At 44.9% G+C, this 17021-nt stretch overlaps 1 protein-coding gene across 10 annotated transcripts in view; it reads right to left on the minus strand.

Annotated features, from left to right (window-relative positions):
* The window catches only part of bahcc1a (BAH domain and coiled-coil containing 1a), a 56927-nt gene extending 41562 nt beyond the window's left edge, over positions 1-15365 (minus strand). For 8 of the 10 annotated variants that reach the window (XM_088316847.1, XM_088316851.1, XM_088316845.1 and 5 more), the window contains exons 1-2: positions 15122-15365; positions 12783-13108 (exon numbers count right to left, since the gene is read on the minus strand). In XM_088316847.1, the coding sequence (XP_088172973.1) occupies positions 12783-12954 (172 nt within the window). In that variant the 5' untranslated portion in view covers positions 12955-13108; positions 15122-15365. The remainder of the gene's footprint in view (positions 1-12782; positions 13109-15121) is intronic. The other 2 variants (XM_088316842.1, XM_088316850.1) reach the window with 2 other exon arrangements.
* Positions 15366-17021: the final 1656 nt, after the last annotated feature.

The following is a 17021-nucleotide window of genomic DNA, read 5'->3' on the forward strand; positions in this document are numbered from 1 at the left end:
CAGTTACCACACAGAATAACACACGCCGCCGCCGCATGAATGTCGGCAGGAAAACTGCACAAAAGCATGGAAAGCCACGCTTCAATGGAAGTTTAATCACAGATCCACATAGCAGCCACCCACACGTGCCCCCCCCCCCCCCCCCGATTATGCGCTACAACCAAAAGGCATCCAGCAAGCATTTGGGCGGCGTTGAGAGCCAGCCAAGTGAGAGCTCTGTCAGAGCATTAGCCAGCATGTAATCATTGCCCAAACTCACGGCAATTAGAAGCGCTTCTAATTCGTCACTGGAATAATTGCCTTCTCCCGCCACTAATAGTTTACTTTTCGTCAACGGCTGAACAGAGCCGAACTCGGAATTCGCGAGCGCAGACGTTCGCAATACGCATTAGCGCTGACGCGGCCGCAGCTGCAGCTCGTCTGTCAGCGTGCCAGATCAAGATGGATCCTGGGAATTGTCCCCGGCCGTGTCCCACTTGTGCCACATCAATCCCACGACTCCTGACTGAGGCGCCGTGTGTTGCACGTGCGCGTGTTTGTGTGCCCCCCCGCTCCACACCTCCTTGACCCGTGACTTCAGAATCTAACAGAATGGTGGAAAAAACTGCAAATATATCGACAAATGCGACAGACGGTCTCTCTCAACACTTTTTAATGGCGAATCCTTGAATTAATCACTAAACTTTGACACAACGTTCCACCCTCATGAGATGGATGAGCCTTACCCAAAGCACATTCTCTCCAGGAGGAACTCACCTCCAAAATTTGGTGCCGTCTTTGAGTATGTGAAAACCTTCAAAGGGGCAAATGATATGGCTTGAAAATAATAATGACAGAGAATTAAGGAATTTTCTTTGAGGCTCTCCGTACGTGAGGTAGGCGTGTGAAGTGACGGATGTGAGCCCGTTGCGGGAACATGTTAGTTAAGGAAGCCTGATGAAGCAAAGGGATCGCTCCCTACTGTACTTGCCTGTCACTTCCCCCACGATTAATCAGAGGCTCTCCTCGACATGCCCACAATGGAGCTATCATTAAACTCGTTGTGTTACACCTTGCCTTGACAGTGCGCCTTTATCTCGGCGTAAGCTAATTAATTTGCTTGCCATAGAGCTGAATGTTGCAAAGCAGCAACGCTGAGTTGTGATGAATGCAAGCAGCCATTTCCATTGTGTGCGTGTGTGTTTAGGTGGGGGATTGGGACACCTGTCTCAGGTTGCATCCAGCGGGCTGAGCGTGTTGCTGCGGCAACTCTTTTGGCGTGTTTTCAACCAGCCGATTGAGTTCACTTTGCCACGGTGTGCTTTGCAACGTTAAACCATGATCACACTTTTGATAGCAGCTACATAAATAGCATGATGTCATTGCAGAGCGAGCAGTTTCACGCACCATAAATTCAACAGGGATGCCTTAAAACCTCTCTTGGTCCTTGTCCAACGTATCACGATTCATATTGTTCCCCATTCCGTGGATATTATCACATTTATGTCATAGAAGTGCGGATGGGACTGCAGCACGTTAACGTCGCCCTTCCGGGACTGTGCTACAGTCGGTACCGAAGCAGAAGGGTGTGTTGGCGGAGGGACACGTCGAAAACAGATTGGATAGAGACTCTTGAGGACCAGACTTGGGCAAAGAAATGTCTAACAAACCAATCTTGATGACTTTCACAAGCAATCGTCCGTCCATTTTATATCTGGTTGCAAATGAATTCTGCCTCTGGTGAAAGGAAATCCAAACAGAGTGGCGAATGAGATTTGACTGAAACGGAACGACAGGTTTACAGCCAATGACTGAAGATAACGCCACTTCCAATAGAGCAGTGTCTTTCTCGTGCGGCTCTTCTCTTTAAAAGTTGCTGCCATGAAATGGGCGGCTTTTCGCTCAACCTGTAAATTTCATTGCTTTGGAGGTCGTACCAAAGGCCTATTGGGCCATATTGGGACGTTTTTCCCAAGTGCCCGCTCGCCAGCGCCAAGGTAATAAGAGCCACTCGGCTGCATATCAGCCACCGAGCTCTCGAGGATTAACTCCTGCTCTGCCCCCGTCTCTTTAACGCCAGATACATTTTACACAACTTAATCCCTTGCTTCAACTCTCTCCTTCTTTTTGTTTTGACTCGGCCTGATGGACGGCACTTTCCGGCGGGTCCAGGCGGAGAGCCCGAAGGGCAGAGGTGGCAAAATGACTCGATCGCCCCGTTGAGCGTATTGCCCAGGCTAATGGGGGGGGGGGAAATATATCGCTTGGCTTCTCGTAAATTTGCACATTGATGTTACGCGAGGACAAGAGGGCTTACGATCCAGGGAGAGCGCCCTCCGCCTCCTTCCCACCCCGCCTACTGTTGTAACTGTACTATGAGCCTGCAGACTGTCGCTGTGCTGAGGCTATGAGATAACCACTTACCATTGTGAGAAAAGGCTGTCGGAGCTTTGTTTTTTTCCCCCCCCTCCCTCTTTCTCTCGCTCTCGCTCTCTGGTACAAATATATAAAAAGCTTCAGCCGCGATTGCAGAAATAGTTCTGTCACTATAATTAGATGTAAACAGTCAAACGAGACTCTCAAGCTCGCTCTGTCTCACTGGCCTCATGGCCTCCTGGGAAGCAAGACGTGTTAGTGTGTGTGACAACCGTGTGTGTGTGTGTGGGGGGGGGGGGGGGGGCGTGCGTGCGTCACTTTGCCATGCACCAGCGAGTTTATGACAGCATGTGACAATGCTCATCGCGTCTCGCTGTTGCGCTGCTCTCATTCTCTGTCGTCGTGTCCTTCTTGTGAAAACACACGCCCCCCCCCCCACGTCCACCAGAGGGGAGGTCAGCGGCCGCGCTTTGCGAGTTGAGAGAAGCGGCGGACAAACGCACATCTGTTGCTGAGCGGGCCGTCATTTGCCACGCATCCTCAGGACAGGCGCTGCATTGGCAGAGAGAGGAGGCAGTGTAGCCTAGTGGCCACATGAAAAAAAAAATAATTCAAGTTCAACAACTGGTTAAAGCTGCGGACTGAACAACAAAGAACATGTCGAAATGAAAGAATTCAGTTCGTAAAAGAAGCCTTTTGACATGAAAAGCAGTACGGGAGGCAAAAGTGTTTTTTTTTTTCTCAATCAAAGTCAGCAAGAGCAAAAGAGCCCAAGACAGAGGAAGAAGAAGACCGAGCAACAAGTCCCTTCTGGATTGAGGATGAGGCAGCTGGTTGGAGGGTCTCCTGAGACTTATTAAAACGGAATTCCTGATGCTAATCTTTGTTTTCTCACCATTGGCCTGACACATCCTTAAGACGCATGCGGCATGTATATTTAATGGCAAATCTTTGCATATGTTTAGCGGCGCACCTCGTCGTTAGCCGCTGACAGCTAATGAAAGGTGGCCCATTACTGGAGTTGATCTGCGCACGCCATCTGCATTTAAGGATCAAAGCTTACCAATTACAAAAAACAAAAGGCCTTGAGCTCTGAAAATGTATGCCAACATATGGCCTTTGTGTGAGCGCCGGGCCATTCGGTCGTCCCTCCTTCCATTTTCAGGAATCCTTTTTAGGATTGTGGGTGACCTTGTGACATGTGGGATAAAGCCGGGATTGGTCGCCAGTCAATCGCAGGGGACAAATGGTCACATATGGACAATTTAGAGTCTTCAACATGCACGTTTCGCCCCCCAAAAAATCCATGATTTCAATCTCCTAACATAATCTTGATTAAACACCGATTATGATCCAAGTCAGCTCTCACAAACGTTGAGCGTTTGTCAATCCGATTTGGTTCGGTTCAGTCAAACTCAAACGCATTTGACCCGAGGGCAATTTGTTTGTCATCGTGTGCTTGTGGCTATGCTCGTTCATCCAGCTCATTTCTTTCTCGGGGCATTGAATCGATTGGTTTTGGTCTTGCCTCTCATCTGAGAAGGCTTCATCAGTTCGTCCAACGAGGTTTTGTTCGGACAGACCAAGCCGAGTTGGTGTGGAAGCCAAAATGTTTACGCTCCCCAACCACTAATTGGCTCGAGTGTAAACGCTGCGGCCCAAACCTTGGGACCAGAAAGCAGTCGTGGCAGCGCTCCAGAGTCCAGACTGGCCCCAAGTGGCCTCTTTTTACCTCTAAAAATCTACTCGCGCATGTGCAACTTGTAAATATGCCATTTTTAAATTAAAAAAAAAAATGTATACCGGAAGGAGACAACGCCAAAGAAGACAGATCAAAATCCATAACCAGCAGTGTTAAAAATAAACAGAAAGTGTCGGAAAATCATAAATCTATATCACTAGGGATCAGCATCGGGGGTCTCTTTGCGTGTCGTAGAAGAACATTTTTAAATTGTGTGTGACATTTCAGCTGATTAAAAAAAAATCTATCCCATATAGCAAGTGAATGCAACTCAGCAGAATATTTTTCTGAAAGTTTTGTCACACAATAGGTCACAAATACTGACCCAAGTAGTGCTAGGTTCTCATGCTCTAAACTCCAAAGTGCAAACACAACCCGAGGCCATGAGAAGACTGAGGAACTGAAGAAAAAAAACTCTTTTTTTTTTTTCAGACAATGTGCTTGATGCACGTTCACGCAATGCTGCAAAAGCGTGCGCCTCCTTCCGGTCTCACCCAAAATGATTTTAAGACAACATTTTTTTGGAGTAAGAATGTGATTCGCGGGAGTAACGTGTCTCTCTGCTGGTCACGGCAAATATGCACTTCACCGGAGAATCTTTATCAAGCTCATTATCTTGAGTGACACGCGCAACAACAGCCCTCAGTTCCGTCATCCGTGATTGAATGTGACGTCCTCGCGCAGACGCCAAAGATAACGCCAGCATTTGTTTTGCCCCCCCCCGATGACGCTCTGTGCCTTAAATAAGGCGGCTTGTTTAAATAATTGTGGATTTAATTTATACTGAGCAGAATGTTTGACTTTTTTTCTAGTTCATTTTGAAGGTGAAATGTTACGTTTTCAAATAAAACTAATCTTTGCATGCTCTCGCAAATTGTCAATGCAGATGCAAACAAAAATCAGCAAGAAAACTGCACACATAAGCAGAATAGAAGATTTTAAATCCAAACGTTTTCATGTAAGCGGCCCCAAAATCCTTCACGCTCATCATAAATGCAACCCAAATTGGGCTCTTCCTGCCCCGCCCCCCCACCAATTTTTCTGGTTAAATCGGTTTTGCTTAATCCCGCAAACAAACAAACATATGGCCACCAAAACCTCCCAAGGAGAAAGCTCTGGGCAAACAACTTCAGAGCTGAATATGGATGCGAAAGAATTTTTTTTTTCCTTGGTCGACGGCCTCCAGACATGCTGCATGAAGAGCCACTCGGATCCAGCGGGGACAGACTGAGACGTTGGAGGGTTAACAATGCACCTGTCTGGGCCTCCGAATCAACCGCAGGGTGCCTGGCTCGCGTCGGGCTGTCCTGGAGCGCGCACACACGCACACACACACACATATGCGTGCGTGCAAACCCCAGCGTGTTGTTTCTCGCCACAAATCTGCCGACAACAATGGGGCACAACGCCCCCGCCCTTTTTTTTTTTGTTCCTGTCACTGAGCGCTTACAATAATACATTTGAAATTAAAAAACAAGTAATCTGGATTTTCTGCATGAGCCGTTAATAATGTCCAACAGCTGTCACGTGCAACGTGGCCACTCACTGAGGTGGGCTGGACAATAACAAATCAGAAAAGAGCAGTAACAACAAAAAAAAAAATCTCCAGTCTTTTTTGTTGGTCATGGAAAGTGAACAACTACTTTAAAAAGCCAGATGGATTCTTCTCGACGCTTATGAAATTCAGTGGCCTGAAAGCCGATCCAAGAGGCGGCTCGTCCGTCCGCCGCTCTCGTCCGTGGGGCTCCTTTGTGTTCCGACGCGGCGTACACGCCCCGCGCCGAGGGCCACGCGGCGGCGTGTGGGCGGCGCGCCGTTTGAAGCGCCCTCTCGGCGGCGGCGTGGCCACTCTTCACTTTTTGCAGCTTGATTTTCTCACAAATGAAATTGTCCCAAAATTGTATTTATTTATTTTAAATAAAATGGGATGCAATAATTCTCAACCTCAAGGTCCCTTTTTACGAATAATTCAATTCAACAATTCCGGTTTTCAAGTCTTCCGCAACATTGCTCTAAACTGAAAACTACTTGTTTCCCTTTGCGGCTTAAATGGACAAGCTGATGTGTCGGTGGAAGTTCAACCCCCACATCCTTGATCATCCAATCACAAAACTCCCGTAAGAGCCAACCTTTTTTTTTTCTCACTACGGACAGATGCGAATGTTTCGTCATCAGCGTATCGAACAGAATAATGCTGGATTTTTTTGGGAGAGCAAACTAGCCGAGACTGAATCAACAGCGCCTCTGCTGGTTCTAATCCATTTGGACGCATTTCTTCCAGACGCGATTATTCCAAAATCAATTCCACGCAATGGCTTATTATGGCCATTGCAATTCTTAATGACAACATTCAGACATATGCAAGCCATGAGAATCGATAAACTTGTACACTTTGGCGCCGATCTAATGCACTCGACGGAGTTGTCGTTGCAAGAGTGCGTGAGGGAGAAAGAGACATTTCAGTAGCCGTTCTGAGAAGGGTGGTGACAACATTAGCGAGGTGCCATTTTGACCAGGTTTGCACTTTGCGGGTGGCGTGCCGTGCCGCCGATGTCATCTCGCAACAATCGAACAAACGAGCTTGTGACGTGCCAAAAGCCCCCAACCGAGCCCCACGCCAACACGAAAGGGCTTTCTCGGAGTCAGACCAGAACGGATTTTGGCCCAGACCCCAAGTTCTGTCAGTGTGCTTCCCCTTGCGGCTGCTGCAGCGGGATCCAAATAGCGTATTGCATTTAAATGTACCACGCGTCCCATAGAAATGAATGAGTGACATTGCGAGTCATCGTTCATCGTCAAAAGACGATCAGCATCCAACGTAACGGGCTGCGACGCCCAAAGAGTAAATGTTTTGGAATGGGGAACGCGGTGGGAGGGGGGCGGGGCGTAAACATCATTGTGGTTTGCAGCACATGCATCCATTACGATTATTACTGCCATAGCGCTACAAGCCCACGGCGATTCTTTGGAATTGGGGCCTAATCGCTTAGTGACCTCTTCTTCTTCATTAAAAACAAGTAACAAAAATTTCTGCTGGCTTTTGGGGGGAAAGACAAGGTACGACTGGAGGCTTTTTTTCTATTAATGAATTGTCTGAAAACACTTGAGTCCAATGCTTCTCAAATAGTGGGGCTGCCCCCCCCCCAGTGGGGGGTGCTGCGATGTTAAGGGGGGTGCGTGTGACACTGGAGAACATGCTTTTTTCCCCGCCGTACTACAATAAAGTGTAATTGCACATCCACACCACTAGTTGGCAGTGGCGCTCTCCTTGCCCATTGTGCGCAGCGAGTATTAACTCTTGTTTTGCAAAGAAAATGCTTTTATTTATAGTTGTGGTGGAGAGTATGGGGAGGGGGGGCGTGGATTGTTTTCTTCTTGCTAGGGGGGGGCACCACAGAAAATAATTGAGAAGCACCGCTCTAGTGTGTACGCCAGGCCAGAAGGTGGCGCTACCAGACTTGACTGGAACTGACATCACGTCACAAGACGACGCTGTTTTTATAAGTTGTCGTAAACAAGCGCAGTCACAATCGACCTGCACCCCACTTACTCGGCTTGATTCTTTTTAAAGGCCCGGGTCGTAAGCGGACCTTTTGCTAATCCCTTCAGACACCTGTGTTTGTCTTTGAAGCGTCCTCAGACCCGCGGGATATTCCAGCAATGAGATGTTCAATAAAAGTCTCAGTAAAGTTATTTATTCCCTTTTGGTTGCGGACAAAAAAAAAAGTGGGGGGGAGAGAACGAGAGAGAGACGGCAGACAGCCCGGCTAACCTTTGAAGGGGGAAGCTGCTCGGACGTAAAAAACTGGGAGAATGACAGCGACATCCTACAAGAGAACAATAAAGGGGATGGACGGGGCCTTTTTTTTATCTTTAACAGCAGCCGTAAAACATACGCACAAAGCCAGGCTGGCCAACAATAGTCCGGGCTGAGGGGACGGCGGCTCCAGCCCAAGTGGCAGGAAAACCGCCGCTTCCCAGACACCGGGCTCTTCCTGCAAAGAACCGTTCGAAGGTGGCGTCGGGGGCAACGTGCGGAAAAGGGAAGCCAGGGGGAGATGCAGAGGAAGTGGAAGTTTGAGCGTGCGGGATGACAAATATATGACCTCTTGCTGCAGATCGCCCCCTCCCCCCCGCCCACAGCTGCGTTCACACAAGCACACCTCCGGCAAGGCGCGGCGATTCAAACAATATGGCTGAAAGACGACCCCCCCCCTTGCAATAAAGGCCGGCCGTAAAGGCCGCTTCCAGCACGCCCCGCCGCGGCCAAGTGCAAACTGTCCCCCAAGTCAATCGAAGCTTGCAAGCGTGTCAACGGCCTTACTGAATTCAGGCACATTAAATGACTTTACGGCTCGCGGAAAAAGTTGATCCGCGGTCACGTTTGGAAAAGTGCAACCGTAAAGCGGCCACCTGGCATGCGTCGCAAACACTCTTATAATGAAAATGGACTGACAAGGTCGCAATGTGGTTTTTTTTCGACAAATCTGAATTTCTGATGCAACTTGGCGGTTTTCATTGTTTTAGCTGAGCTTAGCTTCACGCGGCACACGTGTGTCAAACATGAGGCCCGGGTGCCAGATCCGGTCCAGATCACTTTTTTGTGGCCCACTCTAGCAAATAGTGTATCACCGTTATGTTTCTTGCCGCAAAATCTGTCCCTTCTCTGCGCGTTTTTTAAAGTGTTCACGTGCAATTTCAATTTGAAATGATAGCAAATCTCGTACATGACGGTTGGCTCCGCAACGTGAACATTTTTTGCTTGAGTAGTGGTACAAATGGTTTGCGTTTTAACAAACAAAACTCTACGGTAACGCACTTTTATCACGGACGGTATGACACACCTTATCACGACACCAACCTTGAAATATTCATTGTTTCTTTTAAATATTCATGTCAAGTTAGTCCCCGGGGGGATCCGACGCGCTCGGCAAACAAGATACTCAGTTGGGCTAACGTCGCTAGCATAATAAGACAATGGAACGCGTCATTAATGACTAACAACGGACATCCGACCCGAGAGCTTTTGTTTCTTTGAGTTTTGCAACATGCATTTTTCAAGATTCAGACACAAAAATACTTTGAAAGTCCTTTTCATGAGTTAAATGTTAACGAGTGGCCCAAAAAAATTGCCACTTTTCGTGATTTAGTTTGTTTTTGTCTTTTTTTTTTGCGCTACCATAGATTCTAGTGTTGTCATATCACAGTAACTGGAATATTTTTAGGCTTCTACCAATTATCTTTTCACTTTGTAATTGCTTTTGCTTATTTTCTAACTTTTAAACTTGAAATTCTAAAATCTGTTCAGGAGGCATTTTTAACCCCCCCCCCAAAAAAATAACACCCAGCTATGGCGTTCATCTTTTGTAGCAGTACAGGAAGCTTTTGGGCTTGCTCCTTCTAATTTGATCATTTTAGTTTCAGCAACTGCAAAGTACGAAGAACTCGCATATCCTGGAACGTAAAGTATAAATGCAGCTTATGTCACCTCAAACAAAAATGGCAGAGAAATGATGTGTTCTATAAATAACTTAACCTACATTCATATTGGTTTTAGAATGTTAAGCAAACAAAACATGAAGAATAACATCCTTGATTTTTTTTTTTTTTTCCTCGGTAGGAAAGGTTAGCACCCCCCTGCCATAAAGCATACATTTTCATTTTGAATACGATATAATAAATGTCACACGGATAATAGCTTGGCACTAAATGTGGAGTTGTAAAAGAGAAAAAAAAATTGTCCAGATCATTTCTCTTTTAAAATACACGAGCGGCGAAAAAATTATGAGTGTGATAGCTGAAAATGTGCGGAGAATTGAACACATTTGGAAGGCTGTACGGGGAGATAAGGTTCCTCCAGTCACACCCAAAAGTGACGAGAGCGGAGAGAACAACAAGCCACCTGTGTGTTCACGGCGCTGGCGATGGCATTTGCAGTCTTGGTGTTGGTGCGGCACAAAAGATAGACGGTCCATCCGTGTGCGTGCGTGTGTCAAAAGCAAACATGAATGCTGAGCGATGAAAGGCGAATAAATTCTCCACATTCCACATATTTTTTTTTTTTTTGCGCAAATGCATTCGGAGTCTTCATTTTCTGCTCTTTGTTATCAAGCCTCCCTCTTAAATACAGCCTGCCATTGAAAGCGACAAAAGAGACATTCAGTGGGAACATCTGATCAAATTTATCATTCACATTTTCAGACAGAAATTCATAGTTCTTCTTATGTTTAATTGGGAATAAAGATCCATATCAAAAGATCCATATCATGGCAATTGTAGCATAATTTTTTTTTTTTGGCCATCAAACTGATGAAACTCTAAAAAGTTCATATCTGCACTTTTTCAATGTGCACAAAAAGTCGCCTTCTCTCAAACATTGCTCGCCAAATCATCGAAATCTGTGTCAGTGAGCGCTTCTCCTTCGCCAAGATAATCCGTCATCCGTCATGTCAAGATGCTAATGAGACAGCTTGCTTTTTGCACAGGTGTGCCTTGCCCCGCCCACAATAAAAGGACGCGTCGAAACGTGCAGTTGCGTGCAGAACAATCCCATGCTGACTGCTACCTCATAAAAAAAAAATTTTTAAAAGTGTTGTTTACGTTTTGGGTTCAGTACATCTCCAGTCACAAATAAGACAAAAAAAATGCGATGGTCTCTGCAGCCGCTTTATAAATGATAAATTAAAGCAGTGTCACAAATGTAAATACTCCCGAGTCACTTGTCAAAGCTGGCGCGTGCACCGTGAACACATTTGCACCCCGACACTTTGAAGGCCAACACAGGAGGGGGCGGAGGAGCGGGGGTAAAACCACCCGCCACTCACCCCACCCATCGGTGCACTGACACCCGTACGAAGCCGCTCGCCCACGCAGCCCGCGTCCACGAGGCGATGGCATCAATGCAAAGTGACAAAGCGCCGCCACGACCCTTCCCAACGCATGCCCAAGACGCCTTTGTCAACAACGGAGGCCTTGATTATCCTCAAACACGACACTTGATCCTCAAAACTGTCATTCAAAGGGCACGGAACAACATTGCCGTCCTTTCTTCATGTTTTTATGTTGTGGCGTAGCAGAGATTAGATTGGGCGGAAGGCATCAATAATCGCTGGCTTGTTGTAAAAAATTGGGGGAGGGGCACTCGTGAGCTGTCGGTGACGAGCTCGCATTTTTGTTTGCATACACGCTTAAATGTGATCAACATGTGGCCTTAAAAGAGCTTGAATTTCATCGCCGTATGCATGCGGATACCAGGCAGTCATTATTGCTGCTAGCATGTTAGCATTTCATTGATTCCTTATTGAGCTGTCTTAGCGCTTTTGCTATCTTGCTACATACCAACCGCTAACACTTGTCATTCAAAATTGTGCATGCAAACATGGCAATAAATCAAAGAATTATGCTCCTGTCTTGGGATTTTCACTACTTTATGCTAAATGTAAGCTTAACCAATTGCTTTTATGTAAGCAGTTCATTAGCTCTTATCAAAATAAGCAAGTACCTGATGATCTGTCTTGGCACTTCAACTATGTTGCATTTTCCAAGTCTTGCATTTTATATTTCTGTTTATTGTTTCTTTAGTGTAATGTGTTCATTCAAAAACATTCGACTTGCAAATTGATAAAATTGCAATATTTAGGTGAGGCATTGCATTGATATCAAAACATATTGTCTTGTGTATCATCACTGCACAATCGCTGTATCGTGATACCACTCAAATATCACAATCTGGTAACCTGATTTATTGCTACAATTCCCATCTCCATTAACAGAGTCTTTGAAAATGACTAAAATGTGGTTAATGAAAATTGCCAGAAATAAGGCCATTAAAAAGTATTCATCTTTTTTTTTTTTTATTTTCTGTGGAAAGTTTTTTCCTGTGAATGTTGGTCGCTGCAGAGTGCATGTGGAATTGCCATACCAGAAATAGATATTGAGACTAAAACAATTGGTTACCACTTAATATATATTTTTTTAGGTCCATACATTGATGATGACATGTCATTTAACATTGCTGGATCTAAAATTGACTTTTTTTCTGGTGCTAATTGATGGCAGACTTTCACATCAAATTAAAGTGGAATTAATTGAATAACATCTTGCTGCACAAAACAACGGCTAATATCCACGTGAGTGGGGAAAAAAAGCCATCACTTAAATATCACAATGTACAATATCGATTATTGTGCAGTCGCTGTATCGTGATACCACAAGTGTCAAACTATAATGACTGCTGTGATTTCCACTCCTAATAACCGAGTGCCCACTGTTGGGTTTTAAAAAAATATTCCAAGGTAGTAAAACAAAATTGCAGAAATGAAGGCCATTAAAAGGTATTGCACTGCATTTCTTTACGAGGTATTCCATTTTATTTTTGTGTTGAAAGGTTTATCTGTCCAAGTTGCCCATGCCTGGTTTGGTTTTAAAAACATTAGAAAATGTATTACATTTAACTTAAGGTCTCAGCAATAACTGTTTGCTTGAGATGCCTTTGCAACCTACATGATGAATAAACTTTACTAAATAAACAGGTCATTTATTAGCTGCGATTTGAGCGCTTAAAGTGTCAACAGCCACTCCCTGAGTGCATTGATGACAAATCATAAAACAAATTAAATTAAAAAAAGCGAAGAATCACCATCCTATGTATGCTGCACCAAGCCTCGGTTCGTAATGACGGACTAACCTGAGTGTGGAGCCATCGGTATGTGTGACGGGTAGTATTTCCCCGCGGGGAAGTGACCGGCGTGCTGCACGGAGCTGTGGCCGGAGGGGGCGATCCGAGAGGTGGCTCGGTGCACCAGGGCGCCTCGCTCCGAGAGGAGGTGCGCCGGAGCCGCGAAGTCCCGTCCTTCCATTCCCAACAATGTCCAATAATCCGCAATCCGGATGGGGCCCGGTGAGGAAAATCAAACGCAGCCCATAAATGAATCCTCTCCTGCGGATGTGTGTGTTGCATTCAGTCGGTCGCGAGGCTCACGAAGCCCGAAACGTCGCTCCGGATCATCTTTTCTGCCCAGGAAAAAAATAGAAATGAAAGCAAAATGGTGCACGACGAGCACAAAACAAGACATTAGTGCTGCTGCGTTGAATTTGCGCTGCGTTAGATTCTCTTTTTTTTTTTTTTTTGGAGGGGAGATCCTAACCGGTCCTGCTAGATTGATCAAGCCGACTTTAGCGTGCCTCCCTCGGTTAAGCCTCGCACAACTGCACGCTGCTACTTCCAGCCATCCACTCACTCTTTATTCGAGGTTAAAACAAGCAAATTTTCGCAAAAAAAATACCTTCAGCTCTTCGTTTTATACGTGCATCCTCCTCCTATTGTCTCCACTATGATGATTAAATTTTCATATTTTGCAAAAAAACAGAATTTAAAAAATTGCACCTTAGCGATTTAAATAGCCGTCTTAATGAACAGATTTTAGAAAATATCACGTGAAGAGGATGCATGACATTTAAATTAAAGATGCGTCATCAACCTCTTGGTGCATGTACACGCACACACACACACTTGACACACACGCACACGACGTGGGGTTGTGTGCATGCATTATGGTGCACTCGCACCATGCACACGACTATTTCACATCGGGAAATCAAGTAAAGCACAACATTTATTATTATTATTTTAAATATTTGGTTATTATTGCACAACCGAGATATCAAATTGATACTAATTGTAAAAAATAAAATAATCACAATTGACATGAGGAAGAGTCACTTTTTCATTAAAAAAAAATGTAATTTTGCACCCAGCAGGAGAGCAACATTACATTGAATTAAATCATATAATATAAACATGCCCCTAAACCCCCTACATGCAGCCCTCTCACCCCCCCCCCCTCCATCTCCACCTCCTCCCATGCTTGACACACACACACGCACACACACGTTTCTCAAACGTCGTGTGCTTCATCCACAACAATAAAAATCTCCCACCTAGTCGAAAAGCTGATGAAAGGCAACGTAGCCTGCTACTGTGCAAGCACATGTGGCTTCTATGCGCTAAAGAGTAAGAAAATGGCTACTGCAAACCTGACAGCTGAGATTGTAATGGAGGTGGAGGAGGAACGAGGAGGAGGAGGGGGGGGGGACACATTGGAGGCGAATGGCCGCCCGTCAGCTGCCTTTGTCTCGGCTTTGCATGCAGCCATTAGCCCGCCATGCTGGTGCGTCCGAACACGTCATCGACATTGCTGCTAAAAACGGCGTTCAAATGCTTCATATGTACAAATAGTCGTTTTTTGTGTGTGTGTGTTTTGTGTTTTTTTTTTTTTGCTCCGCGATTGTTTTATTTCTCATACCGTGCAACTCCGAAACGTCGAAAATGGTGCAATTTGTTTAAAAGCGTCCAAATAATCAACCCGGTTTAACGTTATTAATTCAATTACTGTTAATTTTAGCACATGGAGCAAAAATGGGGGAGAATAAATCAAATTTTATGATTGTGATTATTTGAATTTTATTAAATGATTCGTACGGAGCTGAGGAAACAGGCGGCCCTTCGTGACAAAGCCGGCCGGGAGAGAGAGCGCCTCGGCCGGGGAGAGTCAGAAGCATGACTCGTTGTTGCGGTTTCGACTTTCCGAAGCGCGACAATCGATATTTTCTTATTACACATTTAACCACTATATTGAATATGCTGAAATTCTAGATATATTTGAAAACGAATTACGTTAAATAAACAGATTAAAAAAACGCCAGTAATAATAATAATTAAACTCACGGTGGAATTTTTTTTTAATGTGAACGTTAAGGAATTACAACAATCATAATAGTGACGTATACTATTTAAGGTCGGCAATTTTCAGCTCGTTGCATTAATTTATATTTTCCCCCCAATGTGAAGCGCACACATCCTGTTTATTTTAGACTATTTCGCATCACATTTGCATTTTAGGCAGATACAAATTATCCAGTTATGTAATAAAACGGGGAAAAAGCCGGCCCTGTATTTATTCATTCAATGCATTTAAGGCCGTATGAAACAATAAAATAAAAATAATTAAAAAAAACTCTACTTACTGGCATGTTAAGTTTCCGCATTCATTCGGAATGAATTAAAATGTCCCAAATGCGTGGAGGTGAGGCTGCAGGGCAAAGTGCCAAGCCCATTGAAAGTCGCTGTGAAGCGGTCAGACGGAGGCAGGCCGGCCGAGCGGCTCCGGTATGTCCATGAAAGGTGCCTCGGCGTCGGGATGCAGCAGGGACTGGGACGCTTCAGGCCTGGCTCGATCGCGCCTCCGACCTTCCGAGCGCCGCTTTTCTCTCCCGGTGCAACTGCGTGCCTGGCGCCCGCGCGCACGTTCAACACGCGCTGCCATTGGTGGGATACCTGCATGCTAATGAGCTGCGAGGCTTGCGATTGGCCATCGGCGCTGGCCAATCACGTGTTGATTCGGCCGCTCGACACGGAAGGACGCGGTAGATTTAAAGCACGCGAGGCTTTTGTTCGCGATGCCTGCTTGCAAGACGGCGTGTAACGCACGGTGGACGCATGAATGTGATGCCTCAAAAAAATGTCAGTGTGTGCGTGTGGATCTAGCTGCCATATAGGTAATAGCTGACGAAAAGTTCTAATATGTCTGGTGTATTGACTGGGTAGAGTAATTTTGTTGTCCATTCAAAAAGGTTCTTCAGTTGGGGGGGCACCCAGAAGCACCCCCCACCCCTCTATTGTTTTTAACAAGCTTGTTAGACTCTTTATTTTTCTTTTCGGCTTGTTTTTGTGGCAGCACCATTTCCCAACAGGGAAACTGTTTTTATGAGGGTGGTGCCTTGAGATACACGTTTAATTTGATCTGTCACCATGCTTGTAACTCAAAACACTTTTAAAATAAGGCCCGACCTTTCTTGATTTTTTTTAGACCAATTCCGATATTTTTTAGAGTAAAATTCCAATAAACGATAAATCAGACAATTAAAGAAAATGGGTCCGACATGGATTTACAGGCAGAACGTGACTGTTTTACAATACTTTGTCTTTAAGTATTTGTTTAACTTAACAACAGAGGGAAAAATATATGTAGTAATCTTTGAACATTTTTATCTTCGTTTTTCGATTATCGGTCACGACCAGATTTAAACACGAACAAAAATGTTTGTAGCATTTTTTTCAACAAGAAAAGTGCACTATATAGTATTGTACATTATACACACACAGTAATTCAAAGATGCAGTCGTATCAGAACCGACACGAATAATGCCTCGCATGCAGACTTGAAGTTGAACACCCATTTGTAGTTTGAAGCTACTCAAGGTTGTTCACTGCTCGTTTACGTGACAGTCGTGTTACGCAGCCTGAAAGTGAAAGCAATTAAAATCCAATCAAATTGCAACTATTTTAAAATGGCAACGTTAGCATTTGTTTGGAGAGTGCTGTTGAGTCCGGGCACACCCGAAATCATCACATTCAATTGTCAACGACAACAGATCACAGCAATGTGGTAACGTTCGCGCGCTTCCTGATTACAAATAAAGTCAAAGAAAATGTGCCGAAAGGTGTGAAGTCATGTGAAACACGTTTGATTTGAGGATTTTCACTCTCGTCCCATTCAACTGCCACAGAAAAAAAAATCCTATCCCGTCTCAGTCAGGACAATAGTAAATATAAATAAAAAATCCCGTCCCATTCTCGGTGAAAAAATTTCAAGCTCCCGTCCTGCTCTTGTTCAAAATGACTCCCACTTGCTTAGCGCGGCCATTTTGGAGGTCGACTACAAAAAAATTACATTTTACTCGTTTATTGAACAGTTTGTAGACAATTTCTTCTCATTGCCTCTCACAATTTTGTGCAAATGACAATGTTTCTGACTTTTATCACACAAAAAAAAAAAAAAAATCAGGAACCTGTAAAACCGTTTTGGTGGCGGCAAAGGTTTTTGAATTATCGTGCCAACCAGCTAACGAACATTCGGTCCGATTG

This window comes from Idiotropiscis lumnitzeri, chromosome 15, assembly GCF_059441095.1.
Source record: "Idiotropiscis lumnitzeri isolate Australia: NSW breed Sydney's pygmy pipehorse chromosome 15, RoL_Ilum_1.0, whole genome shotgun sequence".
Taxonomy (NCBI): domain Eukaryota; kingdom Metazoa; phylum Chordata; class Actinopteri; order Syngnathiformes; family Syngnathidae; genus Idiotropiscis; species Idiotropiscis lumnitzeri.